The 27,158-nt window shown below is 44.8% G+C and overlaps 2 protein-coding genes across 10 annotated transcripts in view; one reads left to right on the top strand and one right to left on the bottom strand.

Annotated features, from left to right (window-relative positions):
- Positions 1 to 13,034, top strand: part of TBC1D7 (TBC1 domain family member 7) — a 32,367-nt gene extending 19,333 nt beyond the window's left edge. The window contains exons 9-14 of one of the 7 annotated variants that reach the window (XM_075142703.1): positions 2,426 to 2,555; positions 3,424 to 3,814; positions 4,001 to 4,203; positions 6,630 to 8,040; positions 10,809 to 10,933; positions 11,279 to 11,588. In XM_075142703.1, coding sequence (XP_074998804.1) covers positions 2,426 to 2,555; positions 3,424 to 3,510 — 217 coding nt within the window. In that variant the 3' untranslated portion in view covers positions 3,511 to 3,814; positions 4,001 to 4,203; positions 6,630 to 8,040; positions 10,809 to 10,933; positions 11,279 to 11,588. The other 6 variants (XM_075142699.1, XM_075142697.1, XM_075142698.1 and 3 more) reach the window with 6 other exon arrangements.
- Positions 11,514 to 27,158, bottom strand: part of PHACTR1 (phosphatase and actin regulator 1) — a 313,153-nt gene continuing 297,508 nt past the window's right edge. For 2 of the 3 annotated variants that reach the window (XM_075142705.1, XM_075142706.1), the window contains 3 exons: positions 21,794 to 21,934; positions 18,346 to 18,422; positions 11,514 to 16,043 (listed from right to left, as the gene is read on the bottom strand). In XM_075142705.1, the coding sequence (XP_074998806.1) occupies positions 16,028 to 16,043; positions 18,346 to 18,422; positions 21,794 to 21,934 (234 nt within the window). In that variant the 3' untranslated portion in view covers positions 11,514 to 16,027. Of the gene's footprint in view, positions 16,044 to 18,345; positions 18,423 to 21,793; positions 21,935 to 27,158 lie in introns of those variants that run through there. The other variant, XR_012672490.1, reaches the window with a different exon arrangement.

The raw sequence follows: 27,158 nt of genomic DNA, 5'->3' as shown, positions 1-27,158 counted from the left end.
TCAGGAGACTTGGAAGCAAAATAATGAAAGAAGGCTGGGTATTTTATATTCAGATTAGTAAGTTTGTATTCAAATTAACATGAGCTTTAATATGAACTTTAAAAATTCTTCCCTGTTTTTGAGGTCTGCTGCTCTCTGTATTGTCATTCATAATTACAGTTCTGATGCCCATGAAACACATGGGGAGCTCTTCTTGGGTTCTAAACAGATACGTTTGTGAAGGAAAATGTATTAGAAGTGAACAGGGATGACCTGTACAGTGTGGAACAGGAACGTGATCTCAGTTTTCTCATAGCCTTGCTTAAATCTTCTAGACCTGACTTCAACATCAATGTGATATTTACAGTGATCACTTGTCCTGGGATGCTTGAACCCCAAAGGAAGCAGTAAGATTTTTTCATCTTGGATTATTTATTGTTCCTGCCCATATGGGAATTACATTCATTTTTAATCACAGCGAGATAAGGAATTAAAACTAAATTGCAAAGGAGAAAGAAATTGGCAGTGCCTTTTTTCCCATCTGTCCATGTAGATTTCTTTGCCTCATTTCTTCATTATAAGTTAAATTCTAGTCTAAATTTTCTGATGAATGGAGAGGTTATGAAAATAGTGTCAAAAGAGTTATGTGAATAGAAGGTTAAGAAACTGACAAAGAATTGACTTGAGTCACAGTGTGAAAATAAGCACTGTGTAACAGCAGCAACCATTCCATATTAGGAGTTATAAAAGCTTTTCACAAAGAATCACAGGAAGGTTGAGGTTGGCAGGGACCTCTGGACGTCATCTGGTCCCACCAATCCCTCTGCTCAAGGAGGGCCACTTAGAGCCAGTTGCCCAGAACCATGTCCAGACGGCTTTTGAATGTCTCCAAGGCGGTAGACTCCACAACCTCTCTGGGCAACCTGTGCCAGTGCTCGGTCATCCTCACGGTGAAAAAGTGTTTCCTGATGTTCAGAGAGAATCTCGTGTGTTTCAGTTTGTGTCCGTTGTGTCTGGTCCTGTCACTGGGTACTGTTGCTGAAAAGAGCTTGCCGCCATCCTTTTTGCACCCTCCCTTCAGGTATTTATATCCATTCATGAGATCCCCCCCCCTAAGCCTTCTCTTCTCCAGGCTGAACAGCCCCAGCTCTCTCAGCCTTTCCTCATAGGAGAGATGCTCCAGTCCCTTCTTCATCTTTACGGCTCTTTGTTGGACTCTCACTTCTTAACTCCTTCCTGTTCAAAGATGCGATACCTACTCTTCAGTTCATGTTATGCCTGCATTGTGTTCTGCTGGCACTCCAGGCTGAAGGGCAAGTTCTTCTGAGAGAGAAGGTCATATAAAAATTGAGTTGTCTTTGGAAGAAGCACACCCATAGATCCAAGTTTATAGGTGGGCTGCAGAAGATGTTTTCCAGTTAGTGTTACTGTATTCAGAGGTGATGGGGCATAGTATGTGATCTTTGTCCCCCATGTTTTTGTTTGGAAGGAGAAATGCTTTTAACAAGTGCCCAGAAGGAGCAAGAACAGTAATCCTCAGAAGGTCTTTCTGACACGGCTCTTAAAATTCAAGAACTAAAAATAATGCAAGCTGATAAAAGCTGCCATCTGACAGATGGTTTCACACTGGTTTTGGATAATCTTTCATCCCAAGTCTGTTGAGTTGGGCCTGAGATAGAGCTGCTGGCTGAAGGATGATTTCAAATTGTTGCAGGCTGTTTTAGTACTGTGGATCCCTTTTAATATTCATCGAAGTTCTGTTGCTAAAGTACTTGCAGTCTTTGGAGGCCTGCCCTTCAGGTTTTGTTAAAACTGTGAGGTCCAGGTACAGTTTCATACAAGTGGTAGGAGTGCTTAGGTAATTCTGAGAGAGTCTGTGCACTGTGGGATGGATTGAAAGACCTAATAATTGTTCCTTGTGTCTAATTCAAACATCATGGATTATATCCTACTGATATATTTGTATCTCATTCAGCAATGACCTGGAATAGTTAGCTTTTTGACATGTAGTAGTTCAGTATTGCATCCTTTTGAATTTTCAGCTACTTAACTGCTTGAGGAGTGTCTTTGTTAGGCATGCTAATAAAGTTTGTTTCCTTTTTTTCACTGGGAAAAATTCTCACCTTTACCATACACTGTAGAATAGTTGTCACAGTTCAAGCTATTAAAACAAGATTTGCTTTTTGTATTTGCGCTTGTAAACAGTTCCATTTCTAAACAAAACTACACCATATCAATACATTACTGCTTGTCATCACTCTGCTCTGTACAGATTTAGGAGTTGATAAAATGTCTTTTATTTACCCTGACCTGAATAATTCAATACATTGCTGTTATTCAGAAAAATAATCTGGAAAAAGGTGATTGTACAAAGACTGTTCTAGCAGATAAATAAGCAGATAAGCACTACAATAATGTTTAGTGATTCCTTTTAATTTTTTTGTAGAGTTTGGGACAAAGTTATTAGTGGGTCCTGCAAGATTCTCGTTTTTGTTGCTGTGGAGATATTATTAACCTTTAAAATGAAGATAATGGCACTGAATACTGCAGAAAAGATCACACAGTTTTTGGAAAATGTAAGTACTCTGTTGTGCTTTGCATTACCTTTTATGGTTTATAAAGGTGTGTTTCAGCCTTGAAGTCATTTGCCTGTTGCAAACATACCATAAGATACTACTGCATTACTTACTGAGACTAGTGTAGTAGTACCAAGACGAAAAGAGAATGCGCAGGGATGAGGATAATAGTTTTTTCTATCAGGAGGTAAGGCTTTCATAGAATGAAATGATTTTTTAGGCTTTGGGGAATGTTATCTATGTTTGTACAGATTTGACAATATTCCTTGTGATACTAAAGGGTTTTTCTGTGAAAGTAAGTGCAGATGAAGAGTGGTGATGCATTCACTCATTCGCCACGTGAGGTTAGGTTAATTTTTCTGGAAGCTCCTTACAGGGTTGGTTTCTGGCACCTTTTTTGCTCCTTGCCTGAGTGTGAATTTATAGACTCAAGGTATGTTTTCTGTTGATGTAAGGATGGGATCATGAACCTGACCCTGAACTTTCCTTCTATGAATAGTAACGAGCATCGCAGCAGGGTTGTAGGATCCCAATGTAAGTGAGGTTAGTTAGATTAGATACATTTGTGGTCATGGATGGCCAGTATAAGTTCTGCCTGATGTCAGGTGAGGGATGTGTGAAGTGTGAGATGCCTGGGTGATCGTCTTACCATTTTGTAAATAAAATCTTTTTGTCTAAAACCTGGAGTTAATATGGTGCGTGTAGGACTGAGGGATGGTGGGATGGTAGGGCAGGGAGATGGGATTCTAGTTTCGTTTTCTTTTTTATAAAGAGATAAAATTTGAACGGGAAGTTTAAAATAATTATTTTAAACAAAACAGTCCAAATAAAGTACTCTGACAAGACATCTTGCCCTGATCTTTTGTAGATTCCTCAAGATAACACTGATGCTATTGTCAGCAAAGCTGTTGATCTGTGGCGCACACACTGTGGGACTCCAGCACACTCAGTCTGAGAACTTTCTTCGCTTATGACAGCTTGGGGGAAAAAAAAAAAGACATTTGAAAAGACATTTTACACTCTTCCTCCATCCTAATGTGATGTTCTTCATTACATCTTCTATGTAAAGATGCTATTAAAGCAGCTAATAGCATAGTGATCGATATGTAAATATTTTTCAATAAATACAGATGGAACGAAGATACCTAGTGGCGTTGTGATCATGTCCAGAGTGTTTCTTGGCCAGCCAGCTACAGTATTCTGATCACACAAGTGTGCTCTCTGGCTTTGGGGGAAGTAAATCTAACTCTTGAAGCAAGGTAAATAGATTTACTTGTAATTTAAAAATGTTTTTGTTCGCCAGTTTATACTTGATATAACTAGTTACTGCTTGGGGGTGTTTTTAAGGTGAATTTACTAAACGTTAGTCTGCTGGAACTCTTTGGTGAACAAGCATGCCTTTGCTAGAAATGTAAATGTGCTCTATTAATGCTGTAAATTTTCAGGTAAATGTTCTGGAAGAGGCATCACAGGTTTGAGGTAGAGGACATCACAATGACCAGGGGTGGCATGCTTTTCTGAAGTGTCTTAAAATACTCTCTTTTTATCTGTCAGCCAGCTCTCTATGGCTGTACCTCCTCCTTTGTTCTTCATGGAAGATGCTCTAGAAAGGTGGATCTGTCCTATCCTAAAATGTAACTTCGGGCAGGTATGGAGAAAATCAGCGGGACGAGTCAATATAATTCAGAATTACAGACCAGTAATAATGCCTCTGTTGAATGCTTGGCTTAAAGTTGTTGTAATTTGATTCTTGTTTCATTTAGATTTCAAAATAAATTTAATACAGAAATGTAATTCATGATGTAAGTAAAAGTAGAGTGATTAGCCATAAGCAGAGATTTGCTGGAGAACTAATCTTTTTCTTGTAAAAGTGTACAATTCTATTTCTACATCTTGCATAGACCAGGGAATTGTATATAAAAATGTGTGGCTTAGCTGTTATTTGACTCGAATTGATGCTTAGTATGCCAAGTATGCTCATTGCACTTGAAAGAGTGTGTTTAGCTTGCACTCAGTGTAGTGCAGTCTTGAATGCTTTAGAAACTTAACTTTTGTTTTCAACTAGGTACGTTTACCTTTCAACACATCAGCTGGGGAGGCATGGAGCTCAGTTCATGTTACACCTAAAAACCTTGATAGGTTATCTGTGCTGGATTCTGAGATGCCGCTCTTAGCGTTCCTGAAACGCCCGAGTTTGCCCAGTTCAGAAAAAGCTTATTTGTGTCTGCTTTGAAAGCCATTGCTGTGTCTGCATTGTAGTGTAATCCATTTAGTTCACTTCAGGTGGGAGCTTGTTCTCCTAGCGTAGGCATGAGAGCTGGGTGACGTGGATAGGAAAGAGCATATACGTTCTGTGAATAATGGCACTGCATTCTGTAACATGCAGTGCGCAAGTTTTTCAAATAACGGCCACAGGAGCAGTCTAAGAGATCACCCATTTGAACATTTTTCCCTCAGGCTGCACAGCTTATTCACAAAAACCCCAAAGTTACATATGCTTTATTCAGGCCTTTACATGGCAGATTACTTAGTCATTAAAAAAACAAGTACTGATGACACTGAAGGTGTTTAGCAGTTTCAGTCCTGAAAGGGAATCAATAAGTCATATTCCGAGGAGAGAGATGCACTGAATTAGAAGTGCCAGTGGTGTTACTGCTTCCAGACTTGCCAGTGAGTGTTCCTCCAAGCACTATTTGACTGAAGACTCCAAATGTTTTTTTGGTTTAGTTTTTAATTTAAAAAAGCCTTTCTCCATCAATAGGCAGGCCCCGGAGCTGCACAGACGAGAGAGAGAGATCTACTTTCACAGAATCACAGAAGGGCTGGCGTTGGCGGGGACCTCTGGGGGTCATCTGGCTCAACCAACCTCCCTGCTCAAGCAGGGCCACCTGCAGCCGGTTGCCCAGGACTGTGTCCAGGCAGCTTTTGAGTGTCTCCAGGGAGGGAGTTGCCCTCTCGGGGCAACCTGTGCCAGTGCTCGGTCACTCTCACAGTAAAGACCTTCATGTTTCCATGTAAGCAACAGTAATTTTACTTACACATTTTAATGTATGTGGGGTGGATCCTCAAATGCTGCTCCACTTTAATGTCAGCTGACATTAAAGTTCGTGTGCAGCTTTTTCAGTTTCATGTACAAAGAAAGAACAGGAGTATTTCTTTAACGGAGTGCATTATTTATTCTGGGCTATGCTGAAGGAGGGGATTTCTCTAGAGAACAGATAGTGGTTTAACTCCATGCTTCTTTCACTGATCTGGTGAAAGACATTTGTGTGTATCTTAATGGACCTATTTCCAAGCTTTCACTGTGGATTTACAAGGGATACAGTTTATGCAGAACACTTACTGAATTCCCAAAAGACTGAAAGTATGAATCTGGCTAACTTATGCTCAGTTAATTTTTGGTGATGCCTGCTCAGTTGAACGTAATGCTTAGCTCAGAGACCTACTTCCCGAGAGAGCAGGAGGACAGCAAAATGCGAGCTTTCACTGTCCCCAGCATGTGATGAGCAGGGTGAGGTTGAGGCAAGATACCTTGGAAGTCCCCACCTAGGGAAGAGTCCACCATTTGGGAAGCCTTGGTCTGTGCCTCCAGCGATTGTAATCAGCCTGGAGTCGGGCATATGTGGCTAACAGTTGCTCTTTGACCTCTTGAAGTAAAACACCGCAATAGTTGTAGTGTCCAGCTAGGCACTTCTAGTGGGGAGTCCAAGGTCGGTCATTTATCTACTATCGACTGCTAGTTCCTTGCACAGGTTGTTTTGAAGTTGCACATAGTTGAGCCTCCTACTGAAATCCCTGGCTAAGTGATGCGGGGAAGGGGTTACCTTTGCTATTTGTTTTCTGTTACCACTATGCCATTGCAGGAGGAGTGTGGTAACAATAACAAGTCATCTGATGGTCTTTTTTCCTGAAAAGCTTGAAAATGAGATATTTTGTCTTTATTTACATTATTTCTCCTTGACTGGCGGAGTATGTAACCGCTTGCTGCGTGCTTGCTTGTTCATATAGAACTAGCTGGTGCATATGTTTGGTTTTTTATTTTGTTTTTTTTTTTTTCTTCTGTTTTTTTTCCAGAGACAATAGAAACAACACTGAAGCATTCACTTTGGAGAGTGAAAGCTCCCCCCTCAACCCTCTCCCTGCCAAATATCTTCATGGGCTTTACAAACAGGAAAAATAAGCTTAATTTGGTCCAGTTCTCCCTTCAAGCAGTACCTTCTCTTTAGAGAGGTTTAGAGCAATGCCACATGTCTGTGCTCTCCCTTGTTGCATGTACCAGTTCTTTTCCAGCTGATGTCCAAATGTGGTGGAAACTCCAGATAAGAAAAGTAATGGCAGATGTTACAGGACGTTGCTTGAAAAATGGTGAGTGATTTCAACTCTAGTAAGGGGCTGGAGAGTATAGAAAGAAAAGCAGGAGAGCACGGAGACAAAAGTGGCTGAAATACAGTAATTTAGAGGCTGATAAATTAACAGTGATACAGAGCAGGTTTCTGTGGATAGGAGATCAACTTTCATCACCCTGTGGGACACATGGGGCAGCTTCAGTTGAAGATGTCTTTCTGAACACCTAACCACGCGGCACGAATTTACTGAAAAGCCAAGCTTTCATTCATTCTGCCACTCAGGGAAGAATTTTGTAGGCAATTTTGTACGATTTGTAGGCATAGGGTGGCGATGCACCATCTGCATCTTCCCCTGACAGCTGCTTAACGGATGCTGGTGATGTCCATAGACACAGCAGAAGCTGTCGGCTCACACTGCTCAGGAGTAGGGCAGCCACTTTGTCCCACGCAGACCAGCTCGGCTGGGCGACCAGGGCACGGCCGCACTGTTTCAGGCTTAGTTGCCTGCAAACCTTGTTCCAAGGTGCAAGAGGGAGGAATGGGGGCGAGGAAGGTGATGGCAGCGAAATCTCGCCCCATACCTGCGTGGAGGGCACTGAGCTCTTCGCCAGGCACTGCCAAGCAGCAGAGCGTGTTTTTGCATGCAGGGCTGCGTGTCTGCATGCGCATGTGCGTGCGTGCACACTGCTCAGTGAGTGCTGTGCTGGGCTCGTGTCTGGCAGCATGGGGCCTCCAGTGCCTTTGCGGGATTTGGTCAGTGGACTCAGCTTCTTTCCCTCTTCCTTCCATCCGCCCCACCCCCCAAAAAAAAATTTAGATGCCTAGGGGCCATTATTTTGGACTGAAGATCAGCTCTTGGGCATGTGTGCACATGGACGTGTATGGATCTAGCTTTTACATTTTAAACTGGTTGCTAAACAGATATGTCTGTCTCCTACCTCTGAGGGTTAATGTATCCATGTATGTAAAACTTAGACACTCATCAAATAGATGTTAAAATATAAATTGTTGTATCTTATGTCCCATTAACAGGGAACATTGCAGGAGAGTGACTACAGGGTGCACCTGGTGGTCGGTTGTTCCTGTGGGCCTACTCTCTCCTAAGCTGCTTCTGAAGTGGTTTGAAGCAGCTGGTAAAGGTAGCACAAACGCTGTTGCTGAGCTGGTCACCAGGGGCTGCCTGTTTAATGGAGAATTGATTTTTTTTCTTCTTTGTTTCCTGCCTAAGATGGCATTAGATTGCAATTTGATTGCTAGTAATTGTATGGACTTTACTGAAGACACACACATCTCTTTCCTTAGACAGGTTTTGTGAAATGCTTCAGTTAAAAAAAACAGTGTATAATGCTGCTACGGAAGCTGTAGCTAGTTGTGGGGGAAGGGGATCTTTAGTTAAAAACTAGTGGTTTTTTTTTTTTATCCAAACCTTTCTGGATAGCTACAAACTTGTTGGCTGCCAGAATGGAAATACATACAAAGACACACAAACAAGGTACTTAACGCCTTCTTTGCCTCAGTCTTCAATACTAAGACCAGTTGTTCTCCAGGCACCCAGGCCCCTGAGCTGGAAGATGGACGGGGAGCAGAAGGAAGCCCCCATAATCCAAGGGGAAATGGTTAGCGACCTGCTACACCACTTAGACACACACAAGTCTGTGGGGCTGGATGGGATCCACCCAAGGGTACTGAGGGAGCTGGTGGAAGTGCTCACCAAGCCACTTTCCATCCTTTATCAGCAGCCCTGGCTAACCGGGGAGGTCCCAGTTGACTGGAGGTTAGCAAATGTGACGCCCATCTACAAGAAGGGCCGGAAGGAGGATCCGGGGAACTACAGGCCTGTCAGTCTGACCTCGGTGCTGGGGAAGGTTTTGGAGCAGATCATCTTGAGTGCCATCACGTGGCACGTACAGAGCAACCAGGTGAGCAGGCCCAGTCAGCATGGGTTTATGAAAGGCAGGTCCTCCTTGACTAACCTGATCTCCTTCTATGACAAGATGGCCCGCTTAGTGGATGAGGGAAAGGCTCTGGATGTTGTCTACCTGGATTTTAGTAAAGCCTTTGACTCCATTTCCCACAGCATTCTCCTGGAGAAACTGGCTGCTCATGGCTTGGATGGGTGCACTCTTTGCTGGGTTAAAGACTGGCTGGACGGCTGGGCCCAAAGAGTTGTGGTGAATGGAGTTAAATCCAGTTGGCGGCTGGTCACAAGTGGTGTTCCCCAGGGCTCAGTGTTCAATATCTTCATCAACGATCTGGACGAGGGGATCGAGTGCTCCCTCAGTCAGTTTGCAGACGACACCAAGCTGGGCGGGAGTGTTGATCTGCTGGAGGGTAGGAAGGCTCTGCAGAGGGACCTGGACAGGCTGGATCCATGGGCCGAGGCCAACTGTATGAGGTTCAACAAGGCCAAGTGCCGGGTCCTGCACTTGGGCCACAACAACCCCAGGCAACGCTACAGGCTTGGGGAAGAGTGGCTGGAAAGTTGCCCAGAGGAAAAGGACCTGGGGGTGCTGGTTGACAGCCGGCTGAACATGAGCCGGCAGTGTGCCCAGGTGGCCAGGAAGGCCAACGGCATCCTGGCCTGTATCAGAAATAGTGTGGCCAGCAGGACTAGCGAAGTGATCGAGCCCCTGTACTCGGCACTGGTGAGGCCGCACCCCGAATCCTGTGTTCAGTTTTGGGCCCCTCACTACAAGAAGGACATGGAGGTGCTGGAGCGTGTCCAGAGAAGGGCAACGAAGCTGGTGAAGGGCCTGGAGCACAAGTCTTGTGAGGAGCGGCTGAGGGAACTGGGGTTGTTTAGCCTGGAGAAGAGGAGGCTGAGGGGAGACCTCATCGCGCTCTACAACTACCTGACAGGAGGTTGTAGCGAGGTGAGTGTTGGTCTCTTCTGCCAAGTAACAAGCGATAGGACAAGAGGAAATGGCCTCAAGTTGTGCCAGGGGAGGTTTACATTGGGTATTAGGAGAAATTTCTTCACCAAAAGTGTTGTCAAGCATTGGAAGAGGCTGCCCAGGGAAGTGGTTGAGTCACCATCCCTGGAGGTATTTAAAAGACGTGTAGATGTGGTGCTTAGGGACATGGTTTAGTGGTGGACTTGGCAGTGCTAGGTTTATGGTTGGATTCAATGATCTTAAAGGTCTTTTCCAACCTAAATGATTCTATGATTCTAAGCATTGTAAGGAGATCATTGTAAGAGGTTTGTTACCCAAATGGAAACAAAGCAGCCCAGTACCAGAATTTTGGTCATGTTGTGGCTCCGTATCAGCAATGGAAAGGAGCAGAATTTGGTAAGTTGAAGTATATGGACCTTTCATTTTTGTGTAATTGGAAGCCTCTGTGTGCATCAGGGGAGGGGAGCTGCTCCCACCTGCCAGTTATAGAGAGGATGCTGGGTGCCAGTTGTTTCTTTGGGGTCAGAATTTTTGCACGATCAATTATGAGAACTAAACAGCCTAAGCAGAGCTGTTACCTTCCATACTTTCTGCAGAAGGATAGTGAGACTGTTTGAAGGTACGTGCTTATTCTTGTGAAGGTTTTTCCTCCCCTTTTCACTACACAGAGGCTGGTTTGTCACAACCTGAAATGCTGTGCAACCACTGAAGCTACTCGGGGAAAAGAAAAGGGAAAAAAAAAACAGATGAAAAGGTGATATGAAAGTAGCTGGATGTGCAGGTACGGCTCCTCTGCTGAACAGCAATAGCACTTGCTGGTACTACCGGTGGCAGTTTGTCCTCTGGTTAGAGGCGGCTTGTGAGCAGGGGAGGGAGAGTAGAGTTGGCAAATGCTGCACGTTGACTCTGGCAGTAGGCGCTTGACAGCGTGTACCCTGTTCTGAAGACGCTGTGGTGAGAGGTGGTTTGTGCGCGTGTGTCTAGTGCAGACTGTTGTTTTTGTTCTTTATTAGCCTGGTGTTGGGTACAACTTTAGCAGCTGAGGCGCCAGTCCTCTCCTTTGCACACCTTCGCTGCACCAGCTCACAGAGTCGGCACTAGCGGCCTCGCCGGTACCACGTCCCAGCGATCTGCCCTGGTAAGTCTGCTCTCCTGCTTTGCTCCCCGCTGAGGCATGGGCATGCCGAGGGCGCGCGCTCTGTCACTGCAGCTGCCGGGCGGCAGCGCTGAGCCTGGCTGGCAGCAGGAGGCCTGGGATCCTCGACTGCCTCCGTTTGTTACGCTATCAGTCACTGGGAGAGAGGGTGATAAAATACAGAGGCACAGGAATGCTTTTTTTTTTTTTAAATGAATTTTTTTAAGAAACTGCATACATCGGAGACAAACAATAATTTAAATACCATGCAGTTTCAGTATGTACAAAAACTAGGACATAGAGATCCAGTTTAATTTTTTTCTAGTTATTTACATTGTTTTCATACAGCCATAATCTGTTAAATTACAATACTGGAAGAGCACATGATTGACAGCCACCACACTCACTCCTATACAAAGACAAACTATATACATACACTTGGATATCAACTGGAAAATGCAACTGGTGCAGGAGAAACTGGGACACATGGGAATGCAGGTAATGTGCCCGTCCCTCCTCCTTGTTTACAGAAGTTGTTCCAAGCTCGAGCAGACTGAACACCTGGGAAAAATCATTTGTCCCCTTTTTCTTTCCTGATTTTTTTATTAGCCTAGTCATCTTCCCATGGCTATTTATACAAAGTGATTTTATCTGCAGGCACGTTAGGGAGCCCCTGTTCAGGTATAGCTATGGGTTTCCATCTCGCCCATTTTTTTTGTGAGTGCAAGCTTCCACTAGGCATGTTGGAAGTGCCCCCCCTCGGTTGGTTTATAGTGTTTCCACTGTACAGACGGCACTGTAGACGTAATGAAGGGTGAGTTGGGTGACTAGCTGCAGTGATGACATAGTGCTGTGGTTACATATAAGTATTAGGCTGAAATATATTTAGGTAATGGGCTCACTAAATAGTTTCAGTTAACATAAAATAGTTAAAAGTCTATTATATTCTTTCCGCCCCCCTTCCTTCTCTTCTGGTAAGTAAGCACTAGGAATTGTCTAGACACCAAAGCTGACCTGAGCCCCGTCCCAGCGAACCTGCAGCCTGACACTTCTTCAGCTTGCGGGGCGTAGGGTGGGGAAAGGCCACAACACTGACCTTCCCTGTTACTCATAAATACATCGCCAGGTCCCTATAGCCCGCTGCTGGCGCGGGTGTGGGTGGGAGGGTGATGCCACCATCGTGTTTCTTCATCACTTTTTTCCAAACAATCAAAACTTTTGTCTAGATGTTTTGGAGTTGCTTTTCCAATCCCTGCCACCTCCACAGCCCCCCCCCTCCCCCATCTTTCCATAGGCTGTAGAACAGATGTCACAATACTTGCGCATTTTAAGTATGAATAGCCCATCAGGATTCAGTAGATTATAACCAAAATGTTTTTCTTCCTTGACTCTAGAATATTATCTCCATTATCAGCCCTGGAGATGGATGATTGGAATAGCCATTTCTGTTCTGCCTTGATTTTTCCATTCTCTAAACCCGATGTAATTTCTTTATTACTACTATTAATCTCCCCCTAATACGAATGAGAATGACTGGTGTTAACTGCAATGTTAACAGAGTCTTAGCAGGAATGCCATCATCTTTATGTCCTACACATAATCCAGGTTGAAGTGGGGGGGAAATCATGACTGTTGGTTTTTCTTGGTTTTTTCATCCCCAACAGAATCACAGCTATTTTGCTGTGATAGAGATGGCTTTCACAGATGAGAAAACAAGTGCTCAAGAAAACAGATCTAAAAAAAAAAGGACTAGCTGTTCCCCAGTTTGCTTGCAACTTCCCGTGGAGGCCAGAGGTGGGCGTGCAAACTGAGGACGCGCTGTGGTGTTTAGGCACCGAAAGGTTGTTGAAGAATGCCTTGCCAAAGGGTAACTTTGCAAAATACCCAGACCCGCTGAAGCTAAAACCAGCTGAAGAGCCAGTTCTGCGATGTTTACTACAGCGCCAAACACTTTATATGGCTTCTTTCTCCTCCTCCTCCTCCCTTTTCAGTAATAAGCTCTACTTGCAATTTGGGAGAAATATGGCAGTTCTTCCACTGTGTCCTGGTGTCTGCTCAACCAGGAGTTAACATCATTAAAAAAGAAAAAGAAAAAAGAAAAAAAGCATTGCCACACTAGCTGCCCTGGGGACAGCATGAATCCTGAGGCAGGCAGAGCATGACAACTTGCTACGCGGTCAGCAGGGACCTGCTTTGGGACCATCCAATGAAGGCAGGGTGGCTGGGGAACGTCTGGCCGTCACCCAGGACTCGGGTGATACGTGCCTCAACCAGTGCCCAAGGGTTTATTTAGGCTACCAGACTGGCAGGTGTGGGCACTGCTGGGGTCCATGCCCACGAGGGACGGTGGCAGTACCCAGAGTGACGCTGCCCACAGATGACCCGTTCCCCTGGGGCCTCTAGCACCGACAACAGACTGACCACAGCAGTCTGCTACTTCCACCTCTTTCCTCTTCATTTTAATCATAAAATGAAAAAAAATCTCATCTTTTCCTCCCACCAGCCTACTGCGTCCTGTGATTTCTGTCACCGCTGCTCCTTAAATGGCCTCCTTCCCTTTTGCACTGAACCTCTCGGCTAACAATGCTGGGCAGGTGTGGGATCTGTACTGGGAACATGAGGGCTTGGTGCTCTTCAAAACAGCTGTGTTGCAGAGCCCTGTCCTCATGCAATGTGTGTGTAGTCAAAAGCCTAGAGTTTTGTTTTCCCTTTTTAAAGCTGTAATGCAGTCTTGTTATGTGAATATGCATGTGTATGTGAATGAATTTAAAAACATGAAGCCCAGGTTTTCATGAAAATAACCCCAAAGCAGTGTATTTCTGGCTAGTAAGTGCTCTGTCTTTGCTGCACTGAGCTGATAACATTGCACATTAAAGGCTCCCGCTACTGATGAACTCGTATCTAAAGCAACTGTGAGCTGGTGATACAGGGATCACTGTGTGTGTTTCTTCGGAAATCATTACCTGGTCTGGGAAGTGTATCACATCAGAGGCATGCCGCCTCAAAAACGAGGCACCAGAAACCAGCTGGTTTTTACTTTCCTTCGGAGCATCTTCCATCCTACAACCGCCAATTCTTATTTGATATAGCTAATAATCCATAGCATTGCAAGGATGGCCACAGATGAGAATGAAACGCTTTCACTTGTCTCTGGTGGAGAGCAAATCTGTGAGGTATTGAGTACCACCGCTAAGCGTAAGTGGAGTGCGTTAGCCTCGCTGCCAGTGTCATTTGGCAGGCTGGATGCTAGAACAACCCCATGGTCCTTTTGCTTTACTCCTGCGACCAGAGGAATGAGACGGAGGCCTGAGAAGAGGCAGGAGTGTTGGCACTACGCAGCATTGGCCATTAAATGCTCACGTGCGAGAGGCTTCTTGGCCCGCAATCAGTAAAGGGCAATGTTAGCATGGCGTCGGGGGAGGTAGAGAGGGAGCACAGAAGAGGGGATAGATACATGGAAGACAGCGAGAAAGGCAAAAATAATAAAATAATAACAGAAATAACCACACTGTAGTAAAAAACTTTGGCCTCTCTGTTCAAACTGTCAAAGCAAAATAGATATTGTGGAAGAAAAAAGGTGTCCTGAAGTAATAATCTGGAACTTCTTACAGTAATTTTGCTGCAGTGCTTTGGGCCAGTGGCCCAAAACATGGCGTAATAGTTTCTTGTTAGAGCTGGAAAGGAATCCTAGACAATGTTTGCCCCGGCTTGCTGGCGTTATACTAGTTAGGGACTTGAGTCTGGGAGGTGCTGGCCAAAGTTCAGAAAAGCACTTACATGTGTTCAGCTTCAATTAAGCTTGTCAGATGTGTTCTTGAATGCAGTGAGGCTGCTTGCATGCTTACTTAGCATTAAGCACACGCTTAAGTTGGCAAGTAAACCAGGCCCAGAGTGACCAGCTCTCTGAGCTCTACTTGGTCAGTTTGTGTGTTAAACCAGTATAATAAAAATAAATTAAAACCAAAACAGAACACCCTTGGATTGCTGTCCTTACGCCTCAGCTGTGGTACCGGTGACAAGTCTCACCATCCATACCAATGCACCAGACTCCTTTTGTTAGGCCAGGTAACACAATCTGTCGTGCTTTTCTCAGTATGAGTTTAGGATCAGTTCTTGAAACGCCTGATACAGAGAGGATAGAGATCCCTCATGGAACCCCCGGTTCCTCCTGTCGTGTGTCCCTCTGCAGAGCGGGTGGGAATCCCAGCCTTTCTCGCTGCTGGGCGCACATCGGCTCTCACACAATCACGAGGCTCGGGTGTAAAAACAAACTACAAACTGAGCGAATGCCATGCAGTGACTGTGAAGAGATGGGTTTTGCTTGCTTGTCCTCAACATTCTTGTCGCTTACTGCTGATGGGTTCACAACTGGGTTTAGAAAATTATACTTGAAAGGGATGAAAAGTAAACAGTTGCTAGAACTGAACCAGCCTTCAGAAGGGAGTCCTGTTCTTTACAGGTGATGCCTTTTTCTGCTTGGGAGCTGAACAATGCCTGTCGACTGGCCATAAACTTCTGCAGGGAAAGAAATGCCTTTCTGGTCAGATGGTATTCACAGATGGGCTGGCCTGCAGAGGAGTTTTGCAACTTCACCGTCCTCATAAGGTGCTCGCAGCCTGAAAGGAGTGTTTGGTATAAGTGCTTTAGTGCCATAGGTGCCGGTCTTCCGGAGACTTTACCCAGGCCAGTGATTCCCTGAACACCATCTCAGGGCTTTCTAGAGTTGATGACAGAGGCTTGTCAGGATGAAGGGTGCCTGAAGACGAAATGGGTGCACCACCAGCTGGGCTTGAACACATATGGCAAATCCACATGCCAGGAAAGTCTCATACATAGATGCCAAGTCTTGGCACAATTCCCACCAGGGGTGTTTTCTGTTATTGAAGCTTGAACCAGCAGGTCTGATGATGCTGCAGTACCCATCACATGTAAATACAATTTTCCTTTTTTTATATTTATTTTTCTACTCTTTTTTTTTTAAAAAGGCAGTTCAGAAGATTTACATTGTACGTAACAGGGAAGTGAATAATACCAGCACTTATGGTTCCTTTTAGTTATGTTTTGAAGACGGCATAGTAGTCAGGTAGAATTGAACTGCTACGGTCTATGAAACCTAAAACCCAAGGGAAAAAAAAAAAGATAAATAGTAAGATAATATCCTCACATGCATATTGTATATAAATTGGAGAACTAATTGCTACTGTGACACAATTAGGCAGCTCGATTCCTGCAGCATTGACATCAGCCATGCTGCCACTGCGGACCCAGAACAGACACTCACACTTCCTGGGTCCTCGCCAGACTTACAGTTCATAGGCATAAGCTGTTTGCACCAAAATCTACCAAAGACACTAATACGCTTTGGGTCCATTCTATCAGATCCCTGAGCGAGTTATTTCAGATCAGCTAGTCCTCTTTCAGACCACACCATGCCTGATTCCACAAAAATTCTCTGGTTTAGACAAACCTTACGCTCTTCAGCCAGAAAGATTTACATACAGTTCAAGTATTCCTTAATGTCCGAGGCTAAAGAGACAAGTAGAGCTAAAATGGCCACCCTTTCTGCAAGTACACCCTGTGTCAGGAGGCCTGGGTTTGTCAGCTCTGCAAAGGTATTTTTTTTTTTAAGCTTTGATTTTTCACTCTATCATGAATTAATTAATGTGTCCCACTAGTAAAGCAACACTCACATTCTTTGCTCAGCTCATGCACTGCTTAATGACATGAATAGCTCATTACCTTGCTAATGATTTTATAATGGTGAGTTATCTAAGTTTGTTTAAGGGAATTACTCTATTTTGTTTAAGCGCGCTTCCTTCAAGTGCGTATTTCCCGAAGCCACTTGTCTAACCAGCAAGTCCTGCTGAACCCAGACAAACCCTTATTCCAATTTCTATTATATTAGCTATACCTCTGAGTATGCTTGGCCCAGACTTAGCGAGTCAAAGCCACTCAGTGGCTTTCAAAAACAAACTGAGTCACCTTGGAGGGTCACTGCTCACCCCAACACTGGAAGAGACGCAAAACTGCTCAGAAACCTGCGAAAGCCAAGCAGCTGGAGAGACTTCTGGAAATCTAAACCGTTCTCTATGTTTGTGGGATGCTAAAGGCCTCATGGAAATCAATGGAGCTCTCAATGGAGCTCAACTCCTTGTGGCAACACCCCCTTTAAAGCAGCCTCGTCCTTTCTATATTTGTCACTGCTCTCCTGGAGGAGCGAGCCAAATGTGCCTCAAAGGCTCAGTCACCGGGGTCGACAGATCTAGGCCAACTGCACACCCTAAAGCTTCTTCCAGACCTCGTGGCTCAAGGGCAGCTGGCCTGTCTCTAGCAGCTCTCCGTTACTACAAACCCCAGTGCAACCATCCCAGCACATGCTAGGAAGTAGAAGGGAGATCGTTTCTGCAAGGGAATGTATGCATAATACATGTGGTGAATTTTAATATAATTATTAATTTATACACATAAAAATCCCCTAATACAAAATTAATTTTGCCTTGAGCCTTTCTGCATTTTTCTTAAAAGTATTAACTGCATTTTTTATGAGCACCTAGCTGATGAACGTATTAATACAAGGGCAGCTCCAGTTTTGCACCAGCTCTCACTCTCACTTGTCTTCAATACTAACACTTGTCTTTAACGACTAACAATGAGTGGGGGTTAATGTTGATTTGCAAAGGCCTGACTTCAGCTGAAATGCCCGGAGTTCAGCTCATCTCAGCATCAAAGCCAGAGCAGACTCAGCACAGGCTGTGTGAGGGGACATGCCCTGACCTCCCAGCGTGCCTCGGCCGTAGCCTGTCAGAGAGGAGGGTTGTTAGTTTGGGGTCACAGATAATTCATTCAGTCTCTACCTTTTTAACTAAAAAAAGCCTAAAAGTGTAAAAACCAGTGCCTCTCTTATAATGCCGATCTTGCTATTTCCCCACTGCATCGCCTATGGCAGGATGTGGAGGGCAGGACTGAGAGAGCTGTGCGTGGGACGTGCGCAGTGTGGAACGGGGACTGTACATAGCGTAGCGTGCGTAGTGCGGAAGGTATGCTCAGCGGGGTTTGAGCGTACACTCATTCATACCTTGCTACGTACTGGCTCTACAATACCTCCCTGTCCTCCTTCAGACACCAACACTATTTACTTTTGATATCAGACGAACAGACATGCAGCTAGAGCATGATGATATAAAAAATAAAACAAGGAGGTTACACTTCATTAAACAGAGGGCATGTGCCTGCACACCGCCATGTAATGAGGCAGCATGAGTTCGTCTGTGCGAGTTTCTTTTACAGCCTGTAATTCTAAATGTTGTTTAGACCTCACGGTGTGTTCAGTGGGTGTTGGGAGAAACAGACGCTGGGGTTTTTTTTTGAAAACAACAGTATTCATTGATAGTCTTAAAAAATTAATCTCAGCTTACCTTGTTAGATGCCTACTTAATTCATGAACTTCCATTTCAGTGCTTTTAAATTCATTAAGCTCTTTTCGAATGGCTGCCTGCAAAGGACAAATAAACTCATAAATGTATAAAGGAGAGAGATCAAAATAAGTTCACTTTGCTTTCAAAACAGTACATTAAAAGTGAAGCAGATAGATAACATTATCAGAGAGAGAAAGAAAAACATAAAAAAGACTTTAAAATGTGAAAAGGAACAGAGATAAACATGTTCTAACTCACATACAGGGAAGAGATAAATGCTGCGGTGGAATGGCTGAATTTGAAAACACATCGTAGACAACGCAGATACAGAACCCAATTCTGGCTCATTATGTAAACACTTTCATGTACAAAATTCAAATTAGCATAAGCATGAGAAAAAAACATGTGCACCCGAGTTTCTCAAACACTGCGATCTGTTTCAGAGCTGGACTGTGAGTAAACTGGATCCTGCCAGACTCATATTTGAGATGTCTCCCGCCTTTATGCGGTCCTGAATTTCCTCGGGTGAAGTTACCTAAAGTGGCTGAGCTTACTTGGGAGGGAAAGAGGGATGCCTGGCTCCCTGCCCTCCTCTCTGCCTCGGGCTGTGCCCCTCTGCCCTCCTCCTCCCTTCTGACCCAGCTGTGCCATCTACTGAACCGATTCAAAGCACTAATCCAGCAGAAAATTAGCCACCGGCGGTCGTATTCAGCACCTGCAGGAGACCCAGTTACCTACAGCCTCTGTGGTTTGTCCATGAGGGAAAAGAAAACCAGGGGTGACTGGTAGGAAGAGAAATATTGAAGACAAAAGAAAGAAGAAGGGGTGACTTGGAGGGACTCAGCTTCGGGTTGGAGAGGGTGCTCAGCAGAACTGGCTCAAGTCCCAAGCCCCAAAATCAAGACTTCTGACAGCCCTGTGACATTTGTAGCTCACAAGTGGGTTTCACTGTGAGCATACGGAGAGGATGTGCAAGGCGGCTGCTGCAGCCGAACGCTCCCACGGGTCCACGGTGTGTGCCGCTGCCTGTCCGTGTGATGCTGAAATCGGCACCAGCGGCTGCAAGTGGGTGCTCCAGCTGCTGGTACGCGTGTCTGTCAGGAATTTTTCTCGATGGAGGAAATCTAAACTAGTACGAACAGCACGAGCCCGAAACAGGCCTTTTGCAACAGCCACTGATCCAGTCACCAACTACCTTTGCCTTGACAAGCCCTAAGTGATAGATTTTGCGAGTGTGATCTACAGAAAAGGCCCCTCGTGCTCCTTCTGCCCAGCTTTCGTTTTTTATTTACCTTAGCAATGTCCGTCAGGCTCTGCCTCCATCTCTCAGGGCAGAGCGATGGCTCTGCAGCAGCTCCAGGGCCTGCCTTCAGCAGGCCCATTTGCTGCTTAAGTGACTGTGAAGGAGGCCACCCCGGCTGCCGACTCCCACCAGGTCTGAAAGCCTTTCCCCTGCATCCCTCATCTGCCGGAGTGCTTTAAAAGTGCCCTTTTTATTCCTGTACAAGTCAGACCCGGTAAAGATGAAGTCGGACTGAAGGCAGTTCCCTACATCCAGCACACAGAGCAAGATTTACGGACCAACAGAACAGTCCATTACTAAAATCTATTTTTGCAATGAATCTGGCCTGTGCTGACCAATGAAGACAGTTATTGAATCAAAGCTCTGGAAGAAAATAATCTTTTATAGGATGTTGCAGCTTTGTCAGACATCAACTCAGCAGAGTTGCTTCCAATTTGTCTGGCTATTTTTTCCAACAGCGGACACAGTGGTGGGGAAAAGCAGGTCATCTGAACAGCAGAAATCAGAATACCACCCAAAAAATAATATATCTGCTTCCTTATGCTGTAAGGGGCATTAATATTATTAGAATGACAAACATTTCTTCTCCTGCTTTGCTTAGGAAAGGTTCACTTGGAGAACTTAAGCCCTTTGCTCTGTGTATTGACTTTGCACATGCATTATAAAAAAGAAAAAGGGACCTCACAGTACTTTGCCTTAATACTGAATTCTTTGCCAGGCTACATTTAATAGTGGTATTTAATACTGGTTCTTTTCACAGACACAGGATGAGAAAGGACATCTCTGGACACCAAATCTTCTCCTTTCCCAGCTGAAGTCTCTCCATGCCTTTCATCCCAGACAGGGATCTCTCAAAGGCTGCAGAACCAGTTGGAGATTTATTCCCTCCCTCATCTACCAATTGGGAGAATATAACTAAGTCAGTTGAATAAGATCTTGTCCAACGTGGTGAGGTAAAATGGGAAAAGCTAATTTAACCCGGTATATTATGGTCTGTGGACAGTCCAGAGGAAGTTTTTAATTTTTTCAGATCAGTTTATGCTAAAGTTAATGCAGTTAATCCAAAGCTAAACTGAAAAAGCCCTCTGTCAAGGAGAAAACCACCAGACAGTGGTCACAAAACTATACAAGGCCTTTGATTAAACTACACAAGTAGAACGGGCTGCCCTTTCCTTTGTGAATAAAACCAAGAGCACCACAAATGAGTGGCATGGCCAGGAATCCTGCTCCTGTCTCTAAACATTGGACATCATGGTCTCTGTCGCTGCATGAGTCCCACAGCAAAGAAATAGTCGGATACCTGAAAGTCTTTAAAATTACATGGGCATCATAGAGTGACTAAAGCATGGGAGTCACCGATCAGCCTCACAGTCCTCTTTTCTTACAGTGGCCATAAAATGTTTAAAAGTCTTCTTCCTGAAGCATCATTAAGACCCTCAGGATATGACTGTTATAATTTGTCAGCAATTCAACTCCTCTGCCAGAAGTGCTGCTACCAGAGACATCACTTGGTGAAGGTCCCACTGGTGCTCAGAGGACAGCGCACTCGATACAAAATACACAGCTTTTCTTCATCTGCGGGGCTCATGCGATTTCAGTTTAGTGCTTAAAATACTCTGTGGAACGGGGCAGAAATCCTGAATAAACACCCCTGCCATAACACACTAGAGAGAAGTTATCTGGCCTCAGTAGGAGGTGCTTTTGCCAATTATTTGACCTGCTGCCATTTTTACACCCAGGGCTGCTCCGTCCTGGCATAGCAGTTCTGGCAAGTGCTGCTGTCACACTGCGCTGCTAGGTCTTGCAGGAGCTCTCAGCTGGCAGCATTGTGTGGCAAGAGCAAAACCAACAAACAAGTAACAGGTTCGAGACCTTTCCCCAAAGGGCTTGATATTCTCCCCTCTCTGTTTAAGTGGTATAATGCTGCTAGGCTTGCTCCTGGTTTCCACGCATATAGGAGGCTTCTTGCCAAAGATTTATGACTCAAACAACAAACCTTGTGAATTGGAAGAAACCACAGGTGTGTTGGGAAGGGAACTCGGGTGGAGGTTTATTCCTTGACGGCCGTGGGACCTGTGGGACCTGAGGGATGCCGTTTGCTGCGACATGCTCAGGTCATGGCTCTCCCGAAGTTGCTTCACTTACTTTGTCAGCGGCTGTGAGTCGTGTCCAGGGTTTGTCCGCCCTCCTGTCGTAGTCCTGCGCATCTGCCACTTCCACGTAGTCACTGAAGCGGATGAGGATCTTCCTCTCACGTAGCTCTTCTACCGTGGGCCTTTGACTCAGCTGCAGGTTTGAGGAAGGAGTGGAAAAAGACATCAGGACTTCACTTTTTCCTTGCAGAGTGCTGCTTGGGTATTTATTTTACTACAGCAGTCGTTATGATAACAAGAGGGTTCAGACATTCCCAGTACCGTTGGTTTTAGCAACCTTTCAAAGAATTGCTTCTTGGGAGACAACCTCTTGTTATAGCACCTTGAATATCATCCCACCTTGCTGCCGGAGCAGCCCACTGTTGCTTGGGAAGCAGCTGTGGCTGGAGATCCCAATCCCTGGCTGAGGTTGGTCACCCCTGGCAGAAATGAGATGTAATGCAAGAAAGTCTCCTAGTGCATCGGTGTCTCAGGAAGAGACGAAGACCACAACACAACTTTAAAACTAACTGCACAGGCAGTACGCTCCCCAGCCTGAGAAGAGTCAGGCAAAAGCACCGAGCAGATCCTGCCCTGAATTATGTGCAAAAGGTGACAAACAACTTCCCTTGCCATTCTGATACTCTGCAGACTTGTCCTTACCTCCAGAAAAGGCAGGCAGGGTGATGATGACTATTGCTCATTGAACTTTTCACTGCATGCTGCAACTCGATTTTGTGTCACAGCGTATTTGACTTTTAACAGTTTACATTGCATACTACAAGCCAAGAAAAAAAACTGCAAGGGTGGATTGTAGCATGTCAAGAAAGCACCTTCATTGTTCCAAAGCATTTCTTTCAAATTCCACAGCAGAATAGGCAGCCACAGTCAAAACTCTCCTCTCAAATTAGAAACAGTAGTGTGCTGGTAGTCCACGTATTGTACAGCCGGTTACATGGCTAGGGCCAGGAATTGGCTTTCAGGAATCAATTCTCCTTGGATGCACAGCATGTTGGGTAAAGTCAAAAGCAATTACACAAGTGTTTCTGAAGAAAGTGCTGCATATATGTGTGCATGTGGCTCTACATTAGCTGCAAAAGTTTCACTATTAGAGTGAAGCATTTGTAACCATGATATATCAGAAAAAATAATATCCTGCTAACAATTAGCTAAACAGTATATCATGCTATTCCCACTCACTAGAAATAGGTGTGTTTTGTAATATTTCACCCTTGTGAATAGTGAAAGGTCTAAATATTTCATAAAATGCTTGAGACTCTGTTCTGCAAAGGTATTTAGGCTCCTGGATCCTGACATGCAATTCCACCTTCCTCCCAAAATAAGTATCTCGGTTCCCGGCATTTCATCTTCCAGGGAGAATTAAGATTCAGAACTGCCAGGATGCTTGGTGGAGGGTGAAAAATTTGCAAGATCACACGAAAGAGAAGCACATGCATGAAATCCCGCCTTTCTCCATGTCATGGTTTAACCTGGCAGGCAGCCAAATACCACGCAGCCGCTCGCTCACTCCCCCTGCCCCCCCAGTGGGACGGGGAGAGAATCGGAAGGGTAGGAGTGAGAAAAACTCGTGGGTTGAGATAAAGACAGTTTAATAGAACAGAAAAAGGGAAAATAATAATAATAAATAATGATAGAATATACAAAATGAGTGACGCACAATGCAATTGCTCACCACCCGCGCTGACCGATAACCAAGTAGCGACCGGTACTTCCTGGATCACGCCTACCGTTCATATACTGAGCATGATGTCACATGGTATGGAATACCCCATTGGCCAGCTGGGCTGGCTGTCCTGATTATGTTCCCTCCCACCTTGTGTACCTAGCTCAGTCAGTAGGCACGGGAGCTGTCCTTGGACTAGGAGGGCACTTAGCAACAACTGAAAACATCAGTGTGTTATCAACATTCTCCTCATACTAAATCCAAAACACAGCACTAGGAAGAAATTTAACCCTATCCCAGCCGAAACCGGGACACTCCAGCATTTGGGTGCTGATGCAAGATAGCTCCACTGCCCCATCCTGCCTCTGGATTTAAATCCCTGTGTGCTTGTTCTTGGCATGGATGGTTGCCTCTCTCTCCTCTTTTTAGGAAAGATGGCTGCGACGGGAGGTGACGGTGGGGCTGCTCCCCTCACACGGATAGCCCTGAGCACGCACTTATGGACTGGGTTCCAACACCTCATGTAGAGAGTCTGCAGAGCTGCACTAATGCCCCGCCTGCGAGGTGCTCAGGGACGGGAATCATGTTCTACCCCTCCTGGCTGCAGCCCAGCCATTTCGCACACACTGAAGGGAGAGAAATCTCGGAAGGAAAGGGTAACCAGGAGCACAACTCTACACTGCCACGTAATGCCCTTGCCTAGGACAGCTGGCATCAGTCAAGTCGCAGCTTGGCAGTTCATGTGTTGTCTCCATAGCCATTTTAGGGTAAATTACAACATGTAATAGGGGCAAAACTCCTTGCTGGTTTGAAAAAGAGCAACTCTCAAACTTCTGAATATTGCAAAGATCTTAAAAATAGACAGTTTTCTCAAACCCACCTTCTTCTATGGGAGGCATGAAGTTTCCTGGGGTGAGCTTCTCCCCATGTGTTTGTCTCACAACATCTATAAGCCTCCTCTTGTTTCTTCCAAGAATCTCCCAAGAAAAGCCCCATTTTATATACCCACGTCCAGGCCAGCCATGCTCAGGTCAGCCAAAGAGCATGGATGCAGTGAGGTTAGCAAGAAGCATGACTTTCTGAACTCAGACTACAGGTTTTGGGGACCCTTTTTTTAAAACCAAAATGCATACACAGTAGGCATAACCTTTTTTTTTTAGACAACAGGACAAACCTGTCTGTGAGCTAGGGTACCATGTCAGAAAAGCCAGAGGGCACAATAAAGTAGCTCGAAACATGTATAGATTTAAAAATGTTATTTTTCACACTAGCAGAAGAGAATTGCCTCTTCAGCCTGCAGCCCTGACACCTATGCCTAAGTCACCTGCAAGCCAAATACACACTGCAATTAACAGATGGGCTTTTAAAAAAAGCAAGCAAACCAAACTGCTACTACCATGCTTGGAGTATAATCACAGTTATGCTATGAGGGAGGCTTCTCTCTGACCTACAACTCATTTTGAATGTGATTTCAAATTGCTAGGTTCTTCTAGGAGCCCTAGTGCTAGGAGCTGCAGGTTTGTTAGCGCTGATGCATTATTACTCAGATAGCACAGCAGAATTTTGCTTCCAATTATTTAAAATCTAAGCCCTAACTATGGGAATAGAGAATCTTTATGCTGAAATAATATTATGACTACACCCCAACATTTCAAAGATAGGGGTGAGACTCCATCTTTACTTGCATCAACTGCTTCTTTTCTCAGAACAGCAAGAATTAAGGATGAATCACCAATATTATCTGTACATTTCTCAGCTTTTATCATTTTAGGACGTAGCCTAGATGTTGTTTCAAATTAGGATGGGGTTTTTTAAAAAATAAAATGTCATATTACATGGAGTATGACGACACCAACAAAATACAAAACCCTGTGAATTAAACTCTGTGTTTCTAAATGGCTACAAGGGAAGCAGGAGCTCCTATAGGCTTTCCAAGCTGGAAGAGGACTTTCACAAAATGACTGGCTCTATTTCACAGCTTCTGTCAGCTCTTGACATTAGCCGGCTTTCATGTTTGTGCTAATCTAAGTGATTAGCAAGTTTGTACAAAGGAGAAGGCAGGTGGCTGTTGATATACTGAAGCATGCCGTGCCAGACTCATGTCTAGGTGGTGTCAAGAGCACAAGAGCACCAAGAGCCACCACGAGGCAGTGGTACTTTTGCCAGCAATGTGAATTCACTGCTGGTATTTACCTCAATGCTGCACTGGGTCTTAAACAGCTAATCTGGCTTCCTTGGTGCGCTGGGCGTGGGTTAAAATCAAAGAAATGACAGTAAATGTTAAGGGCCATGTGATGAAATAAGACAAATCTGAGGTAAGTTCTCATGTTCGCAAATGCACAAAAACCAAATTAGGTACATCACCCGCACATTTTGCAGCACTGAAACACACTGTACCCTTCGGTGGGCGTGAAGAACAGTGCACTGAGTTATACAGGAAAAAATGTCAAGGGCATAAGCACATTATGAAACTGGTGTTAATGTGCAATTTCATTCTTAGGTGACACCTGAACGTAAGACAGACTAAAAGCTGCTGCTTCTCTTCCTCTGAAGTCATACAACTATTACTGTGTATTATTTTTAGATGCCCTGCCTTTCCTTCAGAAACCTACAACCAGAGCAATTTCAGGTACTTATACACCCCATCAGAGTGGTGGGCAGCGTCTCCATCCCCACAGAGCAGTTGGAGCAAGCGAAGCACAGAGGCCGAGCAACCAGCTCAAGGTGACCCAGGGGACCCGGGGCAGAGCTATGAACAGACAAAAGATGCACTGAATCTCGTGCCAGTGCTCTTGACTGTGAAAGAGAGTCCTGAAATCCGCACCTTATACCACATAGTTCATGTATAGGCATATATCTACATATATTTACATATATAAATACACACACACACACAAAATATTCAGTACATTAAACCAAAGTGCTGATCTGATCATACTAAATGAAAAGAGAGGGACAACCACACTGAGTGGTTTTCTAAAAGCAATTAATTAAAGCTACATTATTTGAACGGTTCACAAAAACTGCCCTGCCTCTTTCTCATGCCACTGCTGAGATTTTTTGTGAGCTGCTAAGCATGAGGGTCTCTCAGTATGTCTGAGCTAGCCAGAGCACCCTTAATTCTTAAATAGCTGGGAAAATAGCTTTGCTAAGAGACTCTAAGTGGCTCCACTGCAGGTGTCAGTGCAATGTCTGTTCACGATAAGGGCACAGCTCACCTGAGATCTCACCTTGGAGTTTATTTTTATGGCCTGAGAGCTGCGGTCTCTTGGGTCAAAATTGCGTAATGCTACACAATCCTTCCTGGGCAACACCTGAGAATGAGCTCTGCTTCTTCTAACAGGCAGAAAGAACAGGGCACGTTCAAAACTTACAGTAAAAGGACACGATGCAATTGCCTGCACAAGGCGGTGGTGCTCCACGCGGGGAGAAAGGGATCTCACTCACTGAGCTGGACCCTTTTTTAGTTACTTCTGTTAATGTCAGAGGGATGTGCATGTGTGTGTCTGGACTTCTTCTGGGTGTACCTTCTGGGCATATACATTTCTATTTACCTATTTGTAAAGATTTGTGAGCTGAGGGAGCAGGGCAACTATGGCGAGTGACCTCGTTATTTGAGTATGAACCAGGGCAAAAACCCCTTTCAAAGTAAATGGATTTGTTTTAATGCAAAAGCAGTGTAAATGAGGACAGG

This window comes from Calonectris borealis, chromosome 2 (assembly GCF_964195595.1).
Source record: "Calonectris borealis chromosome 2, bCalBor7.hap1.2, whole genome shotgun sequence".
Lineage (NCBI taxonomy): Eukaryota > Metazoa > Chordata > Aves > Procellariiformes > Procellariidae > Calonectris > Calonectris borealis.
The sequence above is the reverse complement of the archived record's forward strand: the minus strand, read 5'-3'. Positions and strand labels throughout refer to the sequence as shown.